This window comes from Aquarana catesbeiana, linkage group LG01, assembly GCF_042186555.1.
Source record: "Aquarana catesbeiana isolate 2022-GZ linkage group LG01, ASM4218655v1, whole genome shotgun sequence".
Classification (NCBI taxonomy): domain Eukaryota; kingdom Metazoa; phylum Chordata; class Amphibia; order Anura; family Ranidae; genus Aquarana; species Aquarana catesbeiana.
In genome coordinates this window covers 453657706-453681781 of record NC_133324.1, presented here as the reverse complement: position 1 = coordinate 453681781, position 24076 = coordinate 453657706, and the positions used below count along the sequence as shown (strand labels likewise).

The 24076-nt window shown below is 43.6% G+C and overlaps 1 protein-coding gene across 1 annotated transcript in view; it reads right to left on the bottom strand.

Moving 5' to 3' along the window:
* Window positions 1-246: 246 nt before the first annotated feature.
* OPN3 (opsin 3) overlaps window positions 247-24076 on the bottom strand; it is a 54198-nt gene continuing 30368 nt past the window's right edge. Inside the window, exons 3-4 of the mRNA XM_073612262.1 lie at window positions 10696-10947; window positions 247-841 (exon numbers count right to left, since the gene is read on the bottom strand). Coding sequence (XP_073468363.1) covers window positions 584-841; window positions 10696-10947 — 510 coding nt within the window. The 3' untranslated portion in view covers window positions 247-583. The remainder of the gene's footprint in view (window positions 842-10695; window positions 10948-24076) is intronic.

Here is a 24076-nt window from a genome sequence, read left to right as displayed (position 1 = left end):
ATGGGGCAGTTTTGATGGTGGCAATATGATGGGACAATTTTGATGGAGCAATTCTGATGGGGCAGTTTTGATGGTGGCAATATGATGGGGCAGTTTTAATGGGGACAATTTTGATGGGGCAATTCTGATGGGGCAGTTTTGATGGCGGCCATTTTAGCAATTTAGCTATTCAGCATTCCCACGCATTTTCCCCAGGAAATGCATTTTCTAGTTGATGCATGATACACAGAGACGTCACTTCCGGGTACAGGGTCAGCAGGAGATGCGCGCGTTCAGAGCATGCGTGCTCCTTCCTCAGGCTCTCAGACTAATTAGAAAGGGGGTGGGGGGGGATCAGAGGAGAAAATTTCTAATCCCGCAGCACAAGGGGCACATCAAACGCAAAGCAAGTACTGCCCCTGTGCTGAACACAGCAAAATTGACCATATCTAAATGTTCATATCTAAAAGGTTCAGTGTGAATGGTACCACTGAAAAAATCATTACATCAGTTTGTGAATGGATCTGGAAGGGTGGCTTTTTTTTTTAAACACCTCATGTCACATGTTTACAAGTAATTTTATTTAACTGACATGTAAATAAGGTTATAATGGCTGCACATGGATTATTTTAACATTCGGTGCATAATTATCTTGTGTTTCTTCAACAAGTTGCTGCGTATCAGTTTGGCCAGTTGTTATAACAGAGCTAAAAGAGGAAGATGTGTAGCGTACTCTTTTCTTTAGTTTCTTTCCATCTTTGTTAAATCCGACATCTACTTCAACTAATTTCCTTCTCCTGGTAAATATTATATGGTTTTTCAAACATTTCATCCACAGGAGTTTCGTGAGGCCTTGTCTGAACTGCAAAATAAAAACATATCCTCATCAGTTTTTTCCAACATGATCTGAAAACAAACAAAAAAATAAAACCAGACAGGTTCTATATAAAGTTCACTTTCCAGCAACTGGTAGGCAGATCACCGAATGATTAGCTCCACCTAATCAACATCTTCGCTATAATCTCCTTTATTTTTTACCACCAGAAAAAGAACCTTCTTAGAGAATGTTAAAGAATAGATGCACTTTAGGACAAAGTGCACTTATCCCTTTTGCTCCTTTCCCCTGACCTTCCCTAATGCACCCCCTCCTCCACAGATGCAGTTACCTCGATCCAATAGCTGTGGCCTTCTGTAAGGTACCTGGTAGGAGAGCCTGACTGTAGGAGAAGACCTCTCATACAACGCTGGTTCAGGAGCCACTGGAGTGGGGACAGTGGTCTCCTGAGCGCAGTGGGGTAGGAGTGCCTGTATAGTCTCTGATGTGGAGGCAGAGATCCCTCCTGGGATGGCCGAGCTGCAGGTGAGTGGAGACTGGAATAGCAGTAACTTGACTCACTGGGTTGCAGGTGAGAGGAGACTGGAACGGCAGCAGGCTTGACACACTGGCTGGCTGAGTTGCAGGTGAGAGCAGACTGGAGCGGCAGCAGGCTTGACACGCTGGAGGGAGAGATCACTGAAGCTGAAGCTGAAGGTGCAACAGCAAGTGAACAGTAGGCACAAGCAGAGTCAGACAGTCCGGGTCGGCAGGTAGCTGGCACAGGTAATAACGGCAGACTAGGCGAGTCGGTAAACAGGCAGGGTTCGGCAACGGTAGCAAATACGGATAGAAGAGTAGTCAGACAAGCCGGATCGGGATAGGAGCAGGTCGGATGGTCAAACAAGCCGGGTCAAGATCAGGTAGCAGACAATCAGGATACGGGTCAACAGATTCACAGAGCTGAGACGAAGCAGCGACGTCCTCATGGAACAGGGGAACTTTTATGTGCTAAGATGGCGCCAAACCGGCGCTAACGCGAACGCGCGCGCGCCCGCGCGCGTGCACGCGCGCACACGCGCCGCGCACCCGCGCGCGCCCGAGCGCCGCGCTGATGCACAGCAGTTTGATGCTGTGTCCGAATGGAAGCGCGCCGACGCATAGGCGAACGCAAGTGTCCTGGACTGGTGCTGGTGGATCCCTGACACCTTCAGAATTTGTTTACATCCAGCACTGCAAGTCACACTCTCCTGAGCATCACAGCCCCATACATTTCTATAGGGGCTGTCTACCTTCATCTTTGGGCTCTGGACACAGCTTCAAAGAAGTCTATGAGTCTGTAATTCGCAGGCGCAGTCAGGAGAATGAGACTTGCGGCACTGGATGTAAACGAACACTGGAGGCCAAAACTGTTGTAAAGAGGTAAGTATGCATCTGTTGAGGAGGATGGTGAGTTGGGTTAGGTCAGGGGAAAGGGGCAAAAAAGATAAGTGCACTTTGTCTTAAAATGGTTGTAAAGGCAGAAGGTGTTTTGTCTTAGTGCATTCTATGCATTAGGATAAAAAGCCTTCTGTGTGCAGCAGCACCCCTAATACTTACCTGAGCCCCATCTAGATCCAGTGATGTTGCAGCAAGTATCTCGGCTGCCCGGGACTCCCCTCCTTATTGGCTGAGACAGCAGTGTGGCACCATTGGCTCCCGCTGCTGTCAAAGTCAGGCAGCCAATGAAAAGAGAAAGGGATGGGGCCAGGCCACGGCCCCACGTCTGAATGGACACATAGAGCTGTGACTCGGCTTGGGTGTCCCCATAGTAAGCTGCTTTCTGTGGGGGCACTCAACAGGAGGGAGGGGCCAGGAGCACTGAAGAGGGACCCCGGGAAGAGGAGGATCCGGGATGTTCCGTGCAAAACCATTTCACAGAGCAAGTGTAGTGGGTGTCTGTGGAAAAAATGGTCCGCACTCTGGTTGTTGCTCTTAAAATGTCTTAATTTTATTGAATAGCCAGTGGACAAGCGCAGATTAAGTCAGTTGACGCGTTTCAGCCTATAAGGCCTTAGTCATAAGCCAGCGGGTGTCTCACTCTAACCCATGACCCCGCCAAGCTGGCCGCTGCGATCTACACAGGCCTTCCAACCTGAAAGAGGGAGAGAGCTGCCTGTCACGTCTGCATGGGCTTTTTCACCACCCTTCTTCTCCCTGTTTCACTGACTCACTGAATCTATTGTAATGCGAGCTGACTCACACAGAGCTGTTCACTTTGCAGCTTCCCCTGTGTCCCTATTGGCAGGAGGAAGAAAGGCAATTAAAGGAGCAGATTTATTTGGGCAAAAAAATCCACGTTTATCTTTCCATTATTTGGCTATGCCAAAAACTCATGGAGGTACGGCCGTCCCGGATCTTATAAGATATTACAAGGCAGTGCACCTTGCTAGGGTACTAGCTTGGTGCAGAGATGAGGGATACAAAGCCTGGATATTGATTTGAACAATCATGTATGGAGATCCCACTCTGATGTCTGCCATGGCTACGGCCAAGAATATTGGGAACCTTAAGACATCATTCCCTAATAGAGGCAACCCTAATGCCGCGTACACACGGTCGGACTTTTCGTCTACAAAAGTCCAACGGACGCTGACGGACTAAAGCTGGCTGGTAATCCGATCATGTGTGGGCTTCTCCGGACTTTCAACTGACTTTTTCAGCCTCAAATCCGACGGACTTTAGATTTGAAACATGCTTCAAATCTTTCCGACGGACTCGAGTCTGGTCGAAAAATCCGCTCGTCTGTATGCTAGCATGACGGACAAAAACCCACGCTAGGGCAGCTATTGGCTACTGGTTATCAACTTCCTTATTTTAGTCCGGTGTACGTCATCACGTAAGAATTCGACAGACTTTTGTGTGATCGTGTGTAGGCAAGTCTGTTCGTTAGAAAGTCCGCCGCAAGTCCGTCGAAAGTCTGTCGGACAGGCTGTCGGACTTTTGTAGCTGAAAAGTCCGACCGTGTGTACGCCCCATAAGAGTAATTCAACAAAGTCATATGTTTTCAAAATCAGATGGGGAAATTACTCGGCTCTACCCAGTCTTGGGAAACCCGTTATTCCCCCCAGGCTATACAGATAGCCGTTTTAAACAAACTCTGAGATGTGGTAAATTCTGATTAGGTGACTTCCTTGAAACATCAAGGTTGAAGGCTCGAATGGAAATACAGTTGCTGTTTGACCCACCACTGGATCCGTGGCTGATGCAACAGCTTACCTACTTTCTCAGCTCCCTTACGCGTGGGGAGCTATCAGACAGTTCAAATACACCATTGAAAGACCTGTGTCTGTTAGAAACACCGTCTACCCATGGGGTATCTAAGGTATATAAAATGTTAATAGAGCCCCCTGTGGGCTTTGTTCCAAGATTCCTTCAGAAATGGGAAAGAGATTTAGATATTATATTCTCCAAAGAGCAACAAAGTCACATTTTATATTTTGCCCACTATTCCTCAACAGCTAGTTATTACCAAGAGCTATGCTATAAAATCCTTACAAGGTGGTATAAAGTTCCATCATTACTAAAGAAAATATACCCGGAAACGATGAATATTTGCTGGTGCTGTGGAGAATCAGAGAGTAATATGCTTCACATCTTCTGGTCATGTCGGAAGATACTTGACTTTTGGTCCAAAGTGCGAAATACTATAGGACAGTTAACAGATTATGATCTGGGATCTGACCCAGCTAGATACCTTCTTCATCTTTCAGATCTCTCAAAATGTAAATACAGAAACTCGTTGTTTATCTTTTGGATGCAGCAAAGGCCTGTATCCCGACCCTATGGAAACAGGAACAACGCCCCTCAATCTCACTATGGCTTAAAAAAATAGTGGATATATATGCTATGGAAAAAGGTATGGCAACTTTGCAAGGTAAAGAGGAAAAATTCAACAAAAAATGGAAACAATGGTCCCTCTTTGCATGTACCAGGGAATATGGCTGTGTGCTAGTGGAAAGGGAGCAGGCGGGACCTTAAGGGGGAAGAGAAGGAGATAATGTAACCAAATTTTTATTTTGGAAGCCTCCCTTTTTTTTCCCTTTTGTTTTTCCCTCCCTCCCCCCCGTTGTTTAATCATGTTCATATAGTAACCTTATATAAATTTGATGAAAATATAATCAATTTGCGTTAAGATATACTTTATGGTACACATGCAATTAAAATGTGTTTGTTTATATGCATATAAACTGTTGAAAAAATAAAATATAGAATTAAAGAAGCAGTTACAGGAGCCAATCGGAGGGACTTTAACAAGCTGCAGGAAGCAGCTGCAAAGGACTCTGGAGTATGAAGTAATATGAAGTTCCAGCACAGAGCGGCCCCATAGCCTTGTATAGTGACTGAAACTACTAAGACCAGCATTCTCTGTGGGAGGAAAGTAAAAGACTCCATTTTAATTCCTGAAGAGATTCTCAGTCACCATGAGGCAGTGAAAGAGATCAGACCTGAAGGAGAGATGCTATCTCTCAGATGATCTCCTCGTGCAATTTAGGCCTCCACCGCCAGTCGGGACATCCAGCCTGAGAGAGGGGCATTCCAGGTGCATATCGAGGCGCACCTGCACCGATGGTGAAGCGTTCCAGTGTGAGGAGACTATTCAAGTCACCAGGAAAGCCTGCTGTTCCAGGACGTTCGTTTGGGCCTTGACCACAGGATTTGGTGATTTTGCCTATCTGCAGGAAACAGAGACACTGCACCACAGAAGGTGTTAATTGAACACTGTATACAGACATCATTGCTGGTAGTCATCATGCTGACACTTATAGTGCCACAGGGATAAGGGATAAGGCTATCCATTTCTGGGACGCTGTATACAGACATCATTGTCCTCTCATCTTGCTGAGGAAGATCCTGTTTGTTTCACGTGATAATCTGGGCCAGTTGTGGTGTTTGGGCCCTGCTATACAGGAGTTTAAGTGCACCAACGAAAGTGTATAGCTGAAGACAACAAATATTATCTTTTCTTCAAAAGGACTGAAGCTACTAGTGCCATACGAATCCACACACACACACGTTCAGGGCTCTGCATATGCATTAGGTGTGTGGGACAGTTTAACTAGAAAGTTAAGCCATTACTTGTTGACTTGAATAAAGTGTTTAAAGTTGGGCCTGTGGTGTCAGGGGACAGAAGAGAGGCCTGACACAAAGGGAGTCATTCCTCTGCTCTCCTCCTGCCTGGACTCATAGAGCTAACCTGAGGTAAAGGTAACTAATCCTATTTAAAGTGTCATATTGTGCTTTATTTGCTATTTAAAGTGGTTGTAAACTCACTTTTTGACTTCTACCTACAGGTAAGCCTAGAATAAGCCTTACCTATAGGTAGTGGAAATATCTCCTAAACGTGCGCTGTTTAGGAAATATTTCACTTGCAGTCCACCGAAAATTCCAATGGCAGGTAAGTGGCACATAATGGACTAGTATGGGATGCATACTAGCCCGTTATGCTTTTCATTTGCAGGATTTGCAGCGAGCAAAAGAGGAAGTAAAACCCATCAGGGTTTACTTCCTCTTTAAGTGTGCCTCTGCTCTTGGGGACATTCTCGGGTTTGGAATCCCCTGAAATCAGCTTGAATATAGGATTGAGAGCTATATTGCTCTTAAATCTCAGTTATTGCTCTCTAGTTGAATACTTGAATATATGCTGTTAACGTCTCTTTTTTATATACAGACGTTTTGCAGTAAAGACAATTTCTGTGTTTTATCATAACGTGTGTGTTTCTCATTGGTCATTGTACTTACACTATTGCCAGGTATGCCAGAGGGGGCTGAGGTTGTTACTAGGGTTGAAAGGCAGAGTAACTTACTGAACAAACAAAAGCAGCTCCTTCGGGGGTATTGCTACACAGGTAAGTATAACATGTTTGTTATTTTTAACAAAAAAAACATAAGACTTTACAATTACTTTAAAGTGAAGGTATCCCTTAGGGCTCATTCACACTATCCCGTAAGGTAAAACACAGCACTTTACCAAGCAGGCTAGTGTCTGTGTGAGGTCTGGCCATGCAGACCGACAACATGCTCTGATGTAAAAGACAATTCTGCGTATGAAACACACCAATCTGAATCTGGTTAAGCTTAACTGTTAAATTTAATTCAGGGCTTATATAGGTGGTTGATTTACAGTATAAAAATGTTTATAGCCATTTGTCCAGTGTAAATGCATGTATTTATTGTTCTATGTGAATAGGGCAACAATCAGAAAATACTGCATTTGGCCACTGGAAAGAAAATATCCAATAATACTTAGCATCAACTAGTGGCCAATTGTTGTCATTTCTATTTAACCTCTTGGCACCGAGCACACGCAAATATGCGGCCTCCCAGCAGGTGGGCCTTGGCACATAGCGGTCGCATATTTGCGCTCAATAGTGCAAATACAGCTGTGCCCTGCGCACTCCCAGCACAGTTACAGGCAGCTAACAGAAAACTCTTGATCGCAACCAGCAACTTTCCGATCATGTGACCGCCGTGACAGCCAATCACAGCGGTCACATGACCATAAGCTCCACCTCCTGGCATTGTAAACCCCATAAAGGGCTCCAAGGGGTTACAATCAGTGATTTACACTGCACAGTATATAGCCTATTTACAATTGTTTTTTGCCCCATTCACACGGAACCAATGTGCATACACTTTAATTGGGTGCATGGCTATGTAAATTGCAGCCTCACTGTGCCCATCAAACACAGCCACGTGTGCCCATCATATGCAGCCACCTGTGCCCATCATACGCAGCCACTTGTGCCAAGCATATGCAGCCATTGAGCCCATCAAATGCAGACACTGTGCCCACCGCCCCCCCCCCCACTCGTGGGGCTTGCGGCTCTGGCAGCACCCTCCCCCTGTGTGCGCACAGATCGTGGCTCTGGTAGCACCCCCCGTGCGCGGTTCGCAGCTCTGGTAGCACCCCCCACGCACGGCTCTGACAGAGCCGAGGGGACTTACCGTAGCACTGCAGCAGCTCCTCTCAGAGCGGCGGCAATCTCCGCTCCAGCGTGTGTCTCCTCCACTCCTCCTCCTAAGTGCCAGGCATCCAATAGGGTTGCCCGGTGCTTTGGCCATTCAGGAAGCAGGTCTGACGCCCTGCCTCCTGATTGAGGAAGGTTAGTGTGGAAATAGCGAAAATTAATTCGCTATCGTCACAAGATTGGGTGGGATCACTCTCTGCACCCTGAACCCACCCTATTTTTAAGCCTATTAGAGCCTCTGGCTCTAATCAGGTGCTTCAAAAAGTACCACCCCCTCCCACCCCAGCCATAGGAATCCATGCGTTTGGCATCCTGAAAGGGGCTGGGCGCATAGATGGGGGGGGGGGGGCGGCACCTGTGCGCCCACAGTGCATGGGCTGCCACTGATGTGATCTGTGTTTCATAATTAATCTTATGTATTTGACATCCATAGATATGTTCCCCTCTCTTATGTTCTATGACTCTCCCCATCTGACAATAATATCATTACGTTTCTTCCTTTACTAAATCATCCTTTATTATAGTGATAAAAAACCCTAATTTTAAGCACTTTCAGCAGACAATTTAGTCATTTACTGGATAAGCAGCTGTCTTTTATTTTATTCCTTGCCTATGTTCCTGTTTAAGCTTGTGCCAAGACCACTGTGTCCCATATTTCCTGTTTCAGGATGGATCCTTTCTCTTGCAGCATCCCATGGAGCCACCCTTACATGCAGGAACTTTGTGCATTTATAGCAACACATAGCCCAATAGCCTAGGAGGCAAGTCAGTCCCCTGCTACTCCCTCCACTTCCGTCCTCTCATATCCAAGTTAAAGCGGTTATTTCCCCCCCCCAAATAAAAAAACCTGTAAGGCAAAGGCATAATGAGTTAGTAGGCGGTGCATACTAGCTCATTATGAAATACTTCTCTTAAAACAAAGCTTCCACAGGGCCGTCCAGTCACCGCTGAGGGAGCTGACATGTTCCCTTGGCATCCCTTCTGGGTTCTGAGAGTGGCCGGAGCCGCAATGACATCACTCCCGCACATGCGTGCGGGAGCCCTCTGTTCTGGCACGATACGACGGACCTTTGCCGGACCTTCACTGCGCATGTGCCGCTGATGTCAGCGGCTGCATGAAGGGTGAATATCTCCTAAACCGTACAGGTTTAAGAGATATTCATTTTACCTACAGGTAAGCCTTATCATAGGCTTACTTGTAGGTAAAAATGACCAATCGGACAATACAACCGCTTTAATAGACTGACTCAAGACTGCACTATCCAATTTTAACTCTTTCCTCTGAAGATCGGAAGTTTCAGGGAAGCAGCACTGAGAGCTGAAACTAGCAGCAATGAAAGTTGTAAATTCTAAGTACTGGGGTAAGAATTTTACCAACTAGTTTACTGGGGAATGTTTATTTTATTGTGCTCAATGTGTTTAAGCTTAAAAACACAAGGATAATACTACTTTAAGAGCTCTGGGGATATAGACACATTGTTATGAAAATCCTCACTGACATTAGGGACACTGCCCTGAGGAGCCCTGGGGAGATAAAACTCTGACCTGAAGAGCCACGGGGACAAGGAGGTACTGCCCTGCAAAGCCCAGAAGAAATGAAGACACTTTCCTGGATAGCTCTTGGGACATAGGGTTACTGCCCTAAAGAGCCCTGGGGACATAGTGATTCTGCTCTAAAGTGCCCTGGGGCGATTGAGACACTGTCCTGAAAAGCCTTGGAGTGATAAAGACACTGTTTTGAAGAGCCTTTGGGATATAGAAACATTGGCCTGAAAAACTTTAGGACACAGGTGTCAAACACAAGGCCCATGGGCCGAATCTGGCCCTCCAGGCTATTTCATGTGGCCCTCCTACCTTTCCTGCAGCTGCAGGAGAGCTCCAGCCCTCCTCTGGTCCCCCTCCAGACCCTTACTTTCTGCTTTCAAGCAATGCATACAGCTTCAGCCCAGCAGCAGCATAAGGAAAGGGGAGTGCACTGTGATAATGATGTAAAGGAGAGTGGAGGACTCCACTTCTGATGGTGGGGTGGCTCTTGATATCTAATGTAAGGGGAGGGGATGCGCTGGACATTTAATCTTACAGATACAACGGCCCTTTTGAGGGCAATCATAATGCTGATGCGGCCCACAATGAAATTGAGTTTGACACCCCTGCTCTAGGGGGCCCGAGACACTGGTCTAAAAAGTCCACTAGAGATCAAGACACCGCTCTGGGGAGAAATGGTTCTGAAGAGCCCAGAGGAGATTGAGACAGCATCTTGAAGAGCCCTGAGAAGATACAAACACTGCTTTTAGGAGTACTAGGAAGACAGACATCTTTTCCCACCCTAAGCCCCCAAACAGCTGCCAGTGCTGCTATAGCTGTGGTTAGCTCTTTGGGTACAAGGTCTTTCCTCATTTGGTACAAATTAAAGTTTTTTTAAGTTAGTGATCAGTTGCAGAGATCTCACTGTTCAAATCCTGGAGACATATAAGATGCTTGGAAATGTTTAGCTCACATGCATCTGCCAAACAAGTGAACTATCTTGATAAGGTAAACCTGACCTTTTTCCAAGACAAAGCAACGGGTTCATTTAATAATTTCAATGATCAGAATAAATTAATTTATTTAACTGGCCAAAATAAATAACACCCAAGAGCTTGACGCCTGTAAAAGTGTTAGACACTTTTACAATTGTCAGGCTTTTTTTCAGCAAAAAACGCTGCTGATTTCTAGGAGAGTTAAAAAAAAATCCTGTGTGCATGAGGCCTAAAGCTAGCAAACCTGGACAATGCTTAGCACATTTTGTAGTGTACTTTTTGACATTTCAATAGGTTGTATGCAGTGGTAATAGTTACAAAGTTTGATACAAGAAGATATGTAAAAAGTAAAAATAAAAAGAATGTTGCTTACCTTTTTGCTTGTTAGTATATAGATGATTGCATTTGTTGCAGCACCTGTTTTGACCAAAAAGCAGGGCACAATGGCTGTTGCTGGGGTAATCATGTCCACATGGCCACTCATTGCCAGAAAAGACAGCACTGTGTAAGGCATCCAGCAAAGAAGAAAGGCTGAAATCATCAGAAGACACATTATAGCCACTTTTACTTCATAGTGCAAAAGTCTGAGTACCTGACTTGTTTCAACACTTTGTAACTTTCGAAGCTAAAGATAAAAAAAAAATAGACACATTTGATTGCAGTTCTACAGTATTTCAGTCAGTTTACTATAGCATTCTTCCAATCTGTAAGAGTAACTGTACACTATAACCCTTATTTTTTTTTAAATCAAAATTTTTTTTTAAATGATTTTGTCTTGCACAATACATAATATCAAACATACAGAGTACAGGTATGTGCCCAAGAAAAAGGAGCAGGATACACATGACATTACCATATGCATTAAAAGTGCAAACATAAACCGTTCTGTATCATCAATATTGAGTCATAATGAATTAACACAACAAATACCTAATGAAAAAGGTAAAGCATTTATAATTAACCCGTGCAGTTCCTATATTTTTTTTTATGTCTCTACTGTGAGTGTAGTTTAATTATCACACCTTGACCTCTAGCAGTATCAGTGCCATTCTGTGTACTTTGTGTTCTCCATGTTTAATAGTTACCACGCAACCCTTTACTTCATACCTACCCTAGTAGTAACCTGTCTTTGATCAACTGATGAGGAGCTAAACCTGGGACATCTAACCATGCCTGCCACATTGAGTAAAATTTACGTGGAGCTTTTCTGTGCTGATATGCTAGTTTTTCTTTAATCAATAATTTATTGACAGTATCCACCCATTGTCCCCTAGTGGGCACTCTAGGAGTGATCCACAATTGGGCAATTAGCTTGCGTGCTACATACTGTAATCTTAGGATCGCCGTGCGAGTTGATATAGTCAGTGATTCCTCATCTATTGCTCCTAATAGGCAAACAGCTGGATCCCTTGATACTGGTGTCATATATACTGTGGATATCGTATCTAAGACTTCCCTCCAGTATCTGAAAAGTTTAGGGCATTTGCAGATCATGTGGAGGAGATCACCATGGTCACGTTCACATTTCGGGCAGAGGGGAGAGTCCCTGATTCCCCACTTGTGGAGCTGTAAAGGAGTCCTGTATGCTCTATGTAATAGGTATAGATGAGACAACCTCTGGGATGCTGGCACTGATACCATGTGAGCAGCGGAAAGGCACAACTCCCACCTCTCCCCATCAATAGCTCCTATATCTATTTCCCATCCATGTCTACAGGGTTATTGCGTGGATCCCAAACTCTACCTGGATCTCAGCAAATGATTTGCGAGTATTGTCATTGAATAGTTGAGAAATGTATTTTATGCCTGCTTCTTCCCAGCTCTTGAATCCTCTAAGTTTCAGTATTTCTCTGTATTGTCTGTTTCGCCACAAGGGTGTATGGGTTAAAAAGCCCTTTATACCCAATAACGTTGTAATGTAGGACCACAATTTCACCCTGGGGGTCCCAGTGTCTAAATGCATGGAACCTGCCTCCAGCCATGTCAGTGCGGATACGTTCTCACTTACTACGTCCAGGGTCAGTCAGGTCTACCATTCCCCAGCCCCCCATCTGTTGTAACTGGGATGCAAGGTAATAGGTCCTGGGATGAGGGACCGCAAGCCCCCATCTTTATAATATTGTAGTGTTGATAATCTAATCCTGGCTATTTTTTTATGCCATATTAATTCTCTAAATTGGGACTCGATTTTATCAAACCATCTCCGAGGGATCCACACTGGGGAATTATTAAATATGTATAGCAGTTGTGGTGCCCATACCATTTTTATGAGATTTGCTCTTCCGACTACTGATAAAGGTAGCTTACACCAGGCAGTACATTTCACACGAAACCTGTTGGGGAGGGGTACAATATTAAGAACAATGTATTGAAATGGGTCTGGAGTCACCTGGATGCTTAGATAATGAAATTAATTCACTATCTGCACCGATTCCGCGCAAGCTGGCAGTGGGGTCTAGGGGGTCTAGCGGCATCAACACCGACTTATCCCAATTTATAGAGAAGCCAGATAGCTTTAATAAGGGTCATAACTGCATGTAAAGTATCCTGAGTGTCACCTAAATAAAGTAGAGTATCATCAGCGTACATGGACACAGTATCTGTGCCCGTGCTCCACTGGAACCCTATGATACCAGCATCTCCCAGAATTCTTGCTCCTAAGGGTTCCAGAACCAGGGCGAACAGCAGGGGTGACAAAGGACACCCCTGTCTGTGGTACCCCTGAACAATGGAAAGGGTTCTGAAAATTCCCCATTGATTCTAATCCTAGCAGTGGGCTCGGCATACAGAAGCCGAACCCATTGAATAAAAGTGTCCCCCAGTTCCATATATTGCAGCACCTTTCACAGGTAAGGCCATTCGACACTGTTGAAGGCCTTAGCTGCATCCAGCGAAAAGATCGCTCTGTTGCCAGTGTTGTCTACTGGGATCTGTAGGTTTAGGAAACGCCTTCTTATATTCTGGGCTGTGGATCTTGTGGGGATGAACCCAGATTGGTCTCTGTGTACTATTTTGTGAATTACTTTAGCCAATCTATTCGCCAACATCCTGGCCAGCAGTTTAATGTGGGCCATCAACAATGATATGGGCTTATATGAACCAGGTGAGTTTGCGTCTTTGCCCCGGCTTCAGCAGGACAATGATAATTGCCTCATTCATGGAGTCAGGCAAAGACCCCTCCCTGAACGCCTTGTTGTATACCTTCAATAGTATGGGGAGTAATGTACTTGTATAAGGTTTGTATACTTCAGAGGGAAGGCCATCCATACCTGGCGAATTATTGTTTTGGGATTGTGTTAAGGCAATGGCTAATTCTACTTCTGTCAGAGGTACGTTAAGCATATCCCTATCTCCGACTGACAGACTAGGGAGTTCGCATTTCCCCAGGAATTCCTCTATTTCTATTTCAGTGGGTTTCACCTTGGAAGTGTATAGATCAGCATAAAACATCTTGAAGACTTGTATTATATCTGAGGTTGAGGTTCTTGAGACACTCTGAGCATCGCAAATGGCCGAGATGAGGGACGAGGACTGTTGGGCACCCGCCAGTACCGCTAGCATGTGCCCGGTCGCCTCCCCTTCTTCGAAATGCGCTTGTTGCAGAAAAAAATGTTTATTCTCGGCCAACTGCAATGTCAGTTGTCTAGACATGGATTGTACCCCCAGCCAAGCCCTTTTTATGTCCTCTGTAGGATTAGCAGTGTACTTGTCCTCCATCTCAGTGACCATTCCACGCACTGTCGTTTCCCAGGCTTTTGTGTCTGTTTTGATACGATTTATTAACTTAATGAATTGTCCCCTCAGAAAGGCCTTCGCCTTATCGCATACCACCCCCAGTTTAGCTGTTCCAACATTATCCTGCAGGAAGAACTTAAGCAAGTCCCCTATCGGGTCTGGTTCTGGGAACAGCGAGAGCCAAAAAGGGTTAGGTCTTCGAAACGGTCGCCTGACCACATCTGGCAGTGAGATGGATACCCAAAATGAAGAATGGTCAGAAGTGTGTCTATCTGCATAATCAGAGGCTGTGGCCAGTGGCATCATTTTGTCATCGCCTAATCCTAGATCTATCCTGGATAGACCTCCATGCGAGGCCGAATAACATGAATATTTTTAGTCTAGATGCTTGCTCCGCCACAGATCCGTCAGTCCCAGCTCCCCAAGTACTTTGGTGAAGGGTGTGTGTCCCTCTCCACTCTGTGTGACATTAGTGGGAATAGGTAATTTATCTTTAAAATGGTTCAGATTATTATAGTCACCTACTGCCAGTAGGGGGATCTCCGGATATTGTGCCATAAATCTCGCCAAATGCCTGAGTACCTCAGAGGAGTACGGCGGTGGTACATATACACTAGCTAATATACAGGTTAATCCATGAATTGTACATAACAAAAATACATATCTACCACCTGGGTCTATAATTTTCTTAGAGCAATGGAACTGAAGACCCTTACGTATTAAGATGCTCACTCCCCTAGAATAAGCAGAATAGGTGGCGTGAAATTGCGTGTCATATATACAAGGTCTCAAGCTAGGGGGCGGGTCTGTGGAGAAGTGAGTCTCCTGCAAGCATACTATACCGGCGTCCATGGATTTAATATGTCTAAGGACCGCCATTCTTTTTACCGGGGTGCCCAGGCCACAAACATTCCATGTTAGAATATTTAATTTAACCACCATAGGGAGATACTGCAATCAATATCAGAAGCCTAATCACTTTCTGGAGGGTTCTAATGATAGAGGTAATAACAGTATTATAAAGAGAGTAAACCTTAATGTGCATGCTATCATTACCAGGTACACATGTGGCGATTCGTACACAGTTCAGCTTCACGGATATCAGATGTTGAGGTACTGGTGGGTCAGAGTGAAGACATGTTATATAACAGTAAACCTTGAGACTGCAGTTGGTTATTACATATAAAGTAACTTGAGGAGCCAACTGGGCTCCCAGCCAAGTTGACTGTGTAACATACTGTCCCCATGCAGCCGCTATGGGGGGGGGGAGGCAGTGGAAACTCCTGTTAAACCCAGGGGTTAGTTCGTGCAGGGGTTTCACATCTGCTGCGGGTGCAGGGCACCCCACTATGTAGGTGGTAGGCAGTTCAATTTTTCTCCTTCAGTCGCCTTGACTATAGATGTAAATAACTGAACAGTTAGCTGTTAAGAAGGCTTACAAAGAGGATCCAGTGGCCCGAACCTTAGGCCAGCGGCAGTAGTGGGAGTGACAAATCGAGGCAACTTTCAAACAGCGTGGAAATCATCCCTCATGCTGGAGCGCCATGCTTTGGCCTGTTAGCTTTAAGTGCCCTGTCCTCCCGGTCCAGCCATTGTGCTGCAGAGGTAGGGTGGTCGAAAAAGTGGCTTTCCCCGAGTGCGACCACCCGAAGTCGGGTGGGGTACAGCATAGCATATGGCAAATTGAGTTCCCTCAGCCTTTTCTTGACATCAGTGAACTTTGCGTGTTGCTTCTGCAGCTCAGCAGAAAAGTCTGGGAATAAGGATATCTTGGAGTTGTCTATGGCCATCGCACCCCCCATGGTCCTGGCTTTGGATAGGATGGCGTCTCTGTCCTTATAATTAAGCAATTTAAAGAGGAATGCACGGGGGTGGTTGCCTGGTGGTAGCGGTCTAGATGGGACCCTATGCATCTGTTCAACTGCGAAGAGTGGGGAAAAGGCTTATTTGCCAAAGGTAGCAATCAGCCAGTTTTCAATAAACGTGACAGGGTTTTTACCCTCAGCTCATTCAGGAATGCCTAGGGCGCAGACATTATTGCGTCTCATGCGGTTTTCTAGATCATCTAAGTGGGCTGCGTGCTGGTCAGTGAGGTAGCAATTATATTGTAGGTCCCTCTGCATGGGGGCTATGTCATCCTCAATTGCGCTCACCCTGCCCTCAATGGCGGCCATGCGTTCTCTCAGTTTCTGCATGTCCTGCCTCACAAATGATATTTCAGCTTTGATCCCTTTCACTTCATTTGCTAATGTAGAGATGGACAAGTTGCAGGCAGTCACCGCAGAGAAGATGTCTCTTAGGGTGGGCTCCGCCCTGTCTGATGGTGGGGGAGGTGGATTGGGGCCCAGCGAACAGGTCCCGGGGGCGATCCGTCTGCATCCTCCAGTGGGACTGCATCGTCTGCCTCAGATTGGCCTCCCATAGCTTCACCAGTGTCAGATGGGGAAGGCTGCTGCTCTTTTGAGGCTTTACCTTCAAACAGGAGTCTCTGAGCCGCCTCCTTATACTTCTCCTTGGATGAGCGCTGTGGTAAGGCACCATCTTGGATCGGATCATCGAGGAGGCCCGGTTCTCTTTAACCCGTTTTGACATGATTCCCGGCCGGCTGCGGTTCGGTGAGGTATGTCGCTGATGCTGTGAGGCTGTTGCGGTTCTGTAGGGGCTTGTTTCAGGCTAGGATAAGTGTTTAGTCGGATCAATGCTCGGATTCTTGGCGAAGCAGGAGAGTAGTGCGACAGTCTACATGCGCTGCGTAGCCACGCCCCCCCTATAACCCTTATTTTGATAAAGCCCCACTGCAAGGGATAATTGTTTGTTTATTCTAGGGGAGAGTAAAAGCACTTTTACTTACCTGATCCCTTCTCCCCCAGCAGAAGGTGCTCCCCCATGCTCCAATGGTGGACTGTCCCTCTGCATCACTATATCCCAATACAGGGCTCCAGACCCAGCATAATTTTTGATGATGTCAGGACCTTAGAGCGCTGGAGTATGTGGGAGATGACACTACAGGGACTGATCTAGCAGCGCAGTGGAGTGGAGAATCGGTAAAATAAATCTTCTTTGCCCTTTAGACCTAAACAAGCAACTAACCCTTGCAGTGTGGGCACGGCCCCACTGCAAAGAAGAGCTTCCATGTTTCCTGGAGCTATGCTATAAAGCTTAATTCCAGACAGATGAAAAACCACCAATTTATACCATTATCAACTAGTGTACATGAATAAGATGTGGTATTAGCCTCTTTCAAACAGAGCTTGGATTGGGTGAGGGAGTGACAGCCAATCACTTGGGTTGCAGGACATAGCAGCTCATCAATCTGCTGCTTCTCCTTCACCGTCCATTTACAAGCTAGGGTAAGCAAGAGACCTAATGGCAGTAAAGAAAAGTTAGGTCTCCAGCTTTGCTCTGCTGAGTAAATCTCAGAAATCCCAAAAATTGACAGAGATAAAAATCTTTTGAAGGTAAACAGTTACCGTTTATTTGATTGGTGTGTTGAACTGTTCTCCTGGAGTTCAACAAGTGGAGGTTGCCATTGAACTTCTTATTAAATGACGTGACAGCGGCGGGAGCCAATGGCACCGCGCTACTGTTTCAGCCAATGAGGACGGGAGTCCTGGGCAGTCGAGACAATTCTACATCATTGCTGGATCTAGAGGGACCTCAGGTAAATATGAGGGGGCTGCTGCACACATAAGGCTTTTTATCTTAATGCATAGAATGCAATAAGAAAAAAAACCCTTCTGACTTTACAATCACTTTAAGCTTATGATCAACCAGAACACTCAGATCCTTCTCCACCATTGATTCCTCCACTTGTACTCCCCCTAGTATGTATGATGCATGCATATTCTTAGCCCCTAAGTGCATAACTTTACATTTATCAACATTAAACCTCATTTGCCACATACAGTAATTGCCCAATTAAACAGTACATTGAGGTCGACTTGGAAACTGGAGACATCTTGGAAGGACGTTATTCCACTGCATAGCTTGGTGTCATCTGCAAAGACTGAAATGGTACCTTTAATCCCAGCCCCTATATCATTTATAAATATATTAAAAAGTAATAGTATACTTTTTATACTTGGGGTACACCACTGATAACCTTAGACCATTCAGAGTAAGAATCATCAACCACCACACTCTGAATTCTGTCTTTTAGACGATTTTCTATCTATTTACAAACTGATTTTTCCAGGCCTGTAGACTTAAAGGAGTTGTAAAGGTAGAAGGTTTTTTATCCAATTGGATTCATTGCATTAAGATAAAAAAAACTTCTGTGCGTAGCAGCGCCCCCCCCAGCACCCCCCTAATTACCTACCTGGGCCCCTTCTCTCTCCAGCGATGTTCACGATCCCCTCAGCCATCCAGGACACTCCTCCTGATTGGCGGAGACAGAGCAGCGGCGCCATTGGCTCCAGCAGCTGTCAATCAAAGTCAGTCAGCCAATAAGGGGAGAGGGGGGCAGGGCCAGGTCTGGGCTCCATGTCTGAATGGATACACAGCTTCGACTCGGCTTGGGTGCCCCCTGTAGCAAGCTGCTGGTTGAGAGGCACTCAAAGGAGGGAGGGGCTATGAGCAGCAAAGAGGGACCCAAGAAGAGGAGGCTCCAGGCTTCTCTGTGCAAAACCAACTGCATAGAGCAAGTAAGTATAAAATGTTTGTTTGTAAAGGCTCTTTTTTTTCTTATATAATCACTTTAACCTTACAGATTAGCTGTGTGTGGGGAACTGTGTCAGTTGCCTGGCTGCCTCCATCTTTAAAGTTTTCTGATTCACTGAGCCAGAACAGGTATGTAGTCACTAAAGTCAATGTGATGCCAAAACTCCAGATTAGCATTAGAACTAGGCAACAAGCCTTTATGAGGTGAAACGGCAAGATACATATTTATGTCAGTACAAGTTCACCTTAATCCAAGCACAATACACAAAGTGAAGAATCCAATCAACAGTCATATTTCACTGTTCTAAATTCTGTGTGCTGTTGAAATGGTGAAATCTGATTTCTATGGGTTATTGCATGTTGTTGATTTTATACTGTATTATTAAAGTAACTTTTAAATCATGTTTTATGTAGAGTCACATCAGAATGTTAGTACAGAAGCTTAGCAGTGCCTAAATATCTTTTCAGAAATCCCAGGATCTCCTAAGATTTGGAGTACTCTAATATGCTCTAACAAATTCATAACTCGTCCCAAAAAGTTATATTCCTCAGTGACAATGATCAATAATTAAATGAAAAAAAAAAAACATAAATCCGGGAGCAGACATGCATTGTTAGAGCTCCACACCGCTGAGGAGAGAAGAGAAGGACAAAGCGGAGCCTGCAGGCTCAAAAGGTATCCATTTGAACCTTTTTGCCCCAGGGAACAAACTGTGAAAGTTTGGGCAGGAAATATGGTACTGGGAGGAAACCATGGCAGAAATAAAAATCACCTCACAAAGAGCTCACAGGCACTCACTGCAGCTGAAGCAGCTCCAGTCACCTCACAAGATACAGCATCAGGGCGCTCTCACAGACAGAAAATGTCACAGCAAGACTCTCCATTTGAGTCAGATACAGAACAAATCCTCTCACAAACTTCTCCACAAGCCTCCTCAGCATCCCCAGTAATATTATTACAATTTGAAAAGATGCTTCATAAGGCTTTAAAACAAACCTCAGACCAAATAACAAAAAGCCTAACCAAAGAAATAAGAGAGCTGGGAAACCGCACCGCAGCCTTAGAAATAAAAATGGATGAAATTGAAATTACAACCCAAGAAAATATAACAGAATTGGAACAATTAAAAAAAGAGAATTTAATACTTCAAACTAAGCTCGAAGATTACGAAAATAGAGCCAGACGTTCAAACTTGCGCATAAGGGGAATACCTGAAACTGTGACAGACCTGCAATCTACTATTACTGCTCTATTACAAGAACTAAAGCCAGATATCCCTATTGAACGTTTAGAACTGGACAGAGTACACAGAGCCCTCACAGCCAAAAAGAAAGATGGACCCCCACGTGATATAATCACAAAATTTCATTATTACAGAGCGAAAGAACAAATACTAATTGCTGCAAGAGAAAAAAAGGAACTTAATTTTCAAGGACACAATTATCAAATTTTTGCTGACCTATCCCAACTTACTATTACTAAAAGACGATCCATGAAACCCCAACTAATGGAACGGCAACGCCACAACATTATGTATCAATGGGGCTTCCCCTTTTCAGTCAGATTTAACTACCAAGGTACAATTTACAGAAGCAGATCAGCAGATGAACTACAACAAACCCTTTTAAAATTAAATCTGACAGAACCCACAAGCAGCAACACTCCCACACACAGAAGAATGGCGTCATCTTCACCTTCAGGCAGCACCCAGAAAATTTCAGAACAAAATGGGAATCATCATTCTCACAAAAGAGGCCGTTATGCCACATCATCCATGGACCAAAAAGATTCAATGGACTGACATCCTAATTCCTGATATCTCTTCATTTATTATACTAAGAGATGGTTCTCTATAAAAAACCTATATTTATAACTGAATGTAACTGCATTCTGATAGTCACACACTGTGTGGTATCATGTTACATTCCAGTTATATTTCTTATTACTTCTGATTCATATAGCCTTAGAATATATAAGTGAAATAAAGAAATTCTTGTTCAGTTATATATTATCAGGTAATAACAATAGATTTATTACTTTTTAGGACAAATATGTTAAATAATCCAGAAGTAATGGAAGCTTTTTCTTTCTTTTCTTAAAACAAATATATTATTACCTAACTAGTTCCTAGAATTATGTTTTTGTTTATTCTAATATGAAGCAATACAACCTCAATTTTATGAGTTAACATATCTAAACAGTTACATATGAATAAAATATGTAATTGTTTACTCTAAAAGGGTTAAAATCCCAAAATAATTCAAACTATCTTCATCAATACCAAAGTTATTAACAGTACCTTTCTAACTGAATTATTTAGCCTAGGGCAAGACTAACCATATACAACCACCCTGGAATAAATAATTTCAACAAAAACTATATTCTGCACTCCAATTAATGAAACATCATTTTGATGTCTTTTGACATAGCACTTCTCTCCTGTAAGCGGAAGATCCGTGTACCCCCATTAGCCCTCCTCATTCTCCCAACCATATTATGTGGGAGTGTGACGAAGGCACTTATTCCCCTGAGAGAGATATTTATTCTCTTTCACGGGTAAATTGTGATTACTTGCAAAAAATAATTTATACAATGTATCATCTAATCTCATATGTTTTTTGTTTACTCTTTACTCCAGAATTCACTGGTTTCTTTCCTATCTTTTCATCTCTTCAGTCCACACAGGTTGATCTGCGCAGTCAGCTCTGCATAACAAAAAGTAAGTCAAAACTATTTGATCTGTTGCCATGGCACCACTGAATATACTTTCCCTGAATGTTCAGGGAATAAATGTCCCTCAAAAAAGGACCAAAGCCTTCCGTACTTTCCATAACAAGAAGGCTCACATAGTATGCCTCCAAGAAACACACTTCACCAAAGATTCTACTCCAAAATATATTTCTCCTTTTTATCAACAAATTTACACGGCTTCTGCCTGTACCAAGCAAAGGGGAACTCTAATTGCATTTCACCGATCCACACCATTCACCTTATCATCAGAAATTAAAGACCCAGAAGGTAGATACCTGATACTCATGGGTTATATAATGGATACAGCAATCACGGTGATTTCCTACTACGCTCCTAACAAACAACCTACACCATTCCTCTCACATATATTACAAGTGATTAATACACACAAAATAGGAACAGTGATAATGTGTGGGGATTCGAACCAGGTCCTCCTCCCATTTCTAGATAAATCACCTTTTACACCATCCAAAATAACCTCTAGATTACCTTTTTCTCAACTTCTTTCCAAATACAATCTGGTAGATTCGTGGAGAGAAAGTAACCCAATGAAAAAGAAATTCACTTATTTCTCGCACCCTCATCAAACCTTCACCAGAATAGATCATATTTTTCTAACAATAGGAATGATACCAGAAATTATTGCATCAGATATAATTCCGATTCCGTGGTCTGACCATAATGCAGTATACACTACTATAGCCTCAGCCATACCAAAAGCGCATGACCCAACGTGGTACTTACCGGACATAATGCTCAAACACCCACTACATCAGATGGCCATTGAACAAGCTTTAAAGGAATACATATCAATTAATAATACAACAGACATCTCCCCAATAACACTGTGGGAAGCTCATAAGCCTGTCTTGCGTGGTACAATACAAAGACAAATGGCATTATTTAAACGGGAACGCAAAAATCTAGCAAAAAAACTAGAACTCAATTTTAATGCAGCCTACATATCATTTCAAGATAATCCATCTCAGAGTACAAAATCTCATCTGGAAAAATCTAGATTGGAATATGATCTATTTCTCACTGAGTCAGTTGATAAATCCCTCAAACGCTCCAAACACAATTTCTACATGAATACAAACAAACCAGGTACATATTTGGCTCGGGCATTAAATTCAACTAACAAATCTTTCAAACCAAAACGTTTGAAATTATCAAAAAATGTTTACACTTGTAATCCAGTTAAAATAGTCCATAAATTTCACTCACATCTCGCAACTTTATACAAGACAAACAATGAATTTAATCCTACAGAAGCTGAATCCTTCTTCTCAAAAATAACCTTACCTGAGTTATCTCAGAATCAAAAAAGCAGTTTGGATGAGCCTATAACTATAGATGAAGTTGCTAACGCCATAAAAGACCTAAAACTTAACAAAAGACCAGGCCCAGACGGCTACTCGGCTTTATACTTTAAAACTTTCTCAGAAATACTCTCTCCCATTCTCACTGAAACTTTTAACAAACTTCTAGATGGACATTCTTTTCGGCAAGAAACACTAATGGCAATTGTTTGTATGATCCCAAAACCCCTTTCTGATGATACTTCCTGTGTGAATTATCGGCCTATCTCTCTGTTAAACCTCGATATTAAATTATTAGCAAAAATAATAGCAAAACGCCTCAATAGCATTATAGGAAAATTAATACATAGAGATCAAGTAGGCTTCATGCCAAATAGACAGGCAGGCGATAATATACGCAGGGCAGTGTTATTGGCACATATTGCTAAAAAACGGAAAATCCCTTTATGTTTTCTATCTCTCGATATTAAGAGGGCATTTGACACAGTATCCTGGCAATATATGCAATATTCATTACAAAAAATGGGGTTTTGGACCCCACTTTTTAACATGGATCAAAGCATTATATAATAAACCCAAAGCCTATATAAAATATGCTGGATACAAATCTGAAGCCTTTAATATCGAAAGAAGTACCCGACAGGGTTGCCCATTATCTCCCTTATTATTTGCCCTTATACTCGAACCCATGGCCCAATACATCAGAACAAACCAAACTATAACTGGCATTGAAGTAGGAGGTATTACACACAAATTATGTATATTTGTAGACGATATATTACTTTTTCTATCATCACCACAGGTCTCTGGTCCTAACTTAATACCAGCTCTTGATGGATTTGCAGCCCTATCCGGCCTTATGATTAATCCTAAGAAATGCCTAGTGCTTAATATTTCACTCACAAACATGGAATTGATCCCGGCTAGGGCTGCACTCCCATTCACATGGGCAGAAAAATCAATCCCATATCTTGGAATTCATTTAACAGCATCTCATTCTGACTTATTCTCAACCAATTATCCTCCTGTATTAAGACAGATCACAAATCTAATAAAACAATGGTTGCAACTTCCTTTATCCTGGATAGGGAAGATTAATGCAATCAAAATGACTGTTCTACCCAAATTGCTTTATCTATTCAGAGTCCTCCCTATTCCAATTCCTTCCTATTTTTTGAGAATAGTACAAAAAAGAGCAACTTCGTTTATATGGGGCTCTTCTAAACCACGTATACCTATACACACACTACATCTTCCCAAAAATAAAGGAGGCCTGGGATACCCTA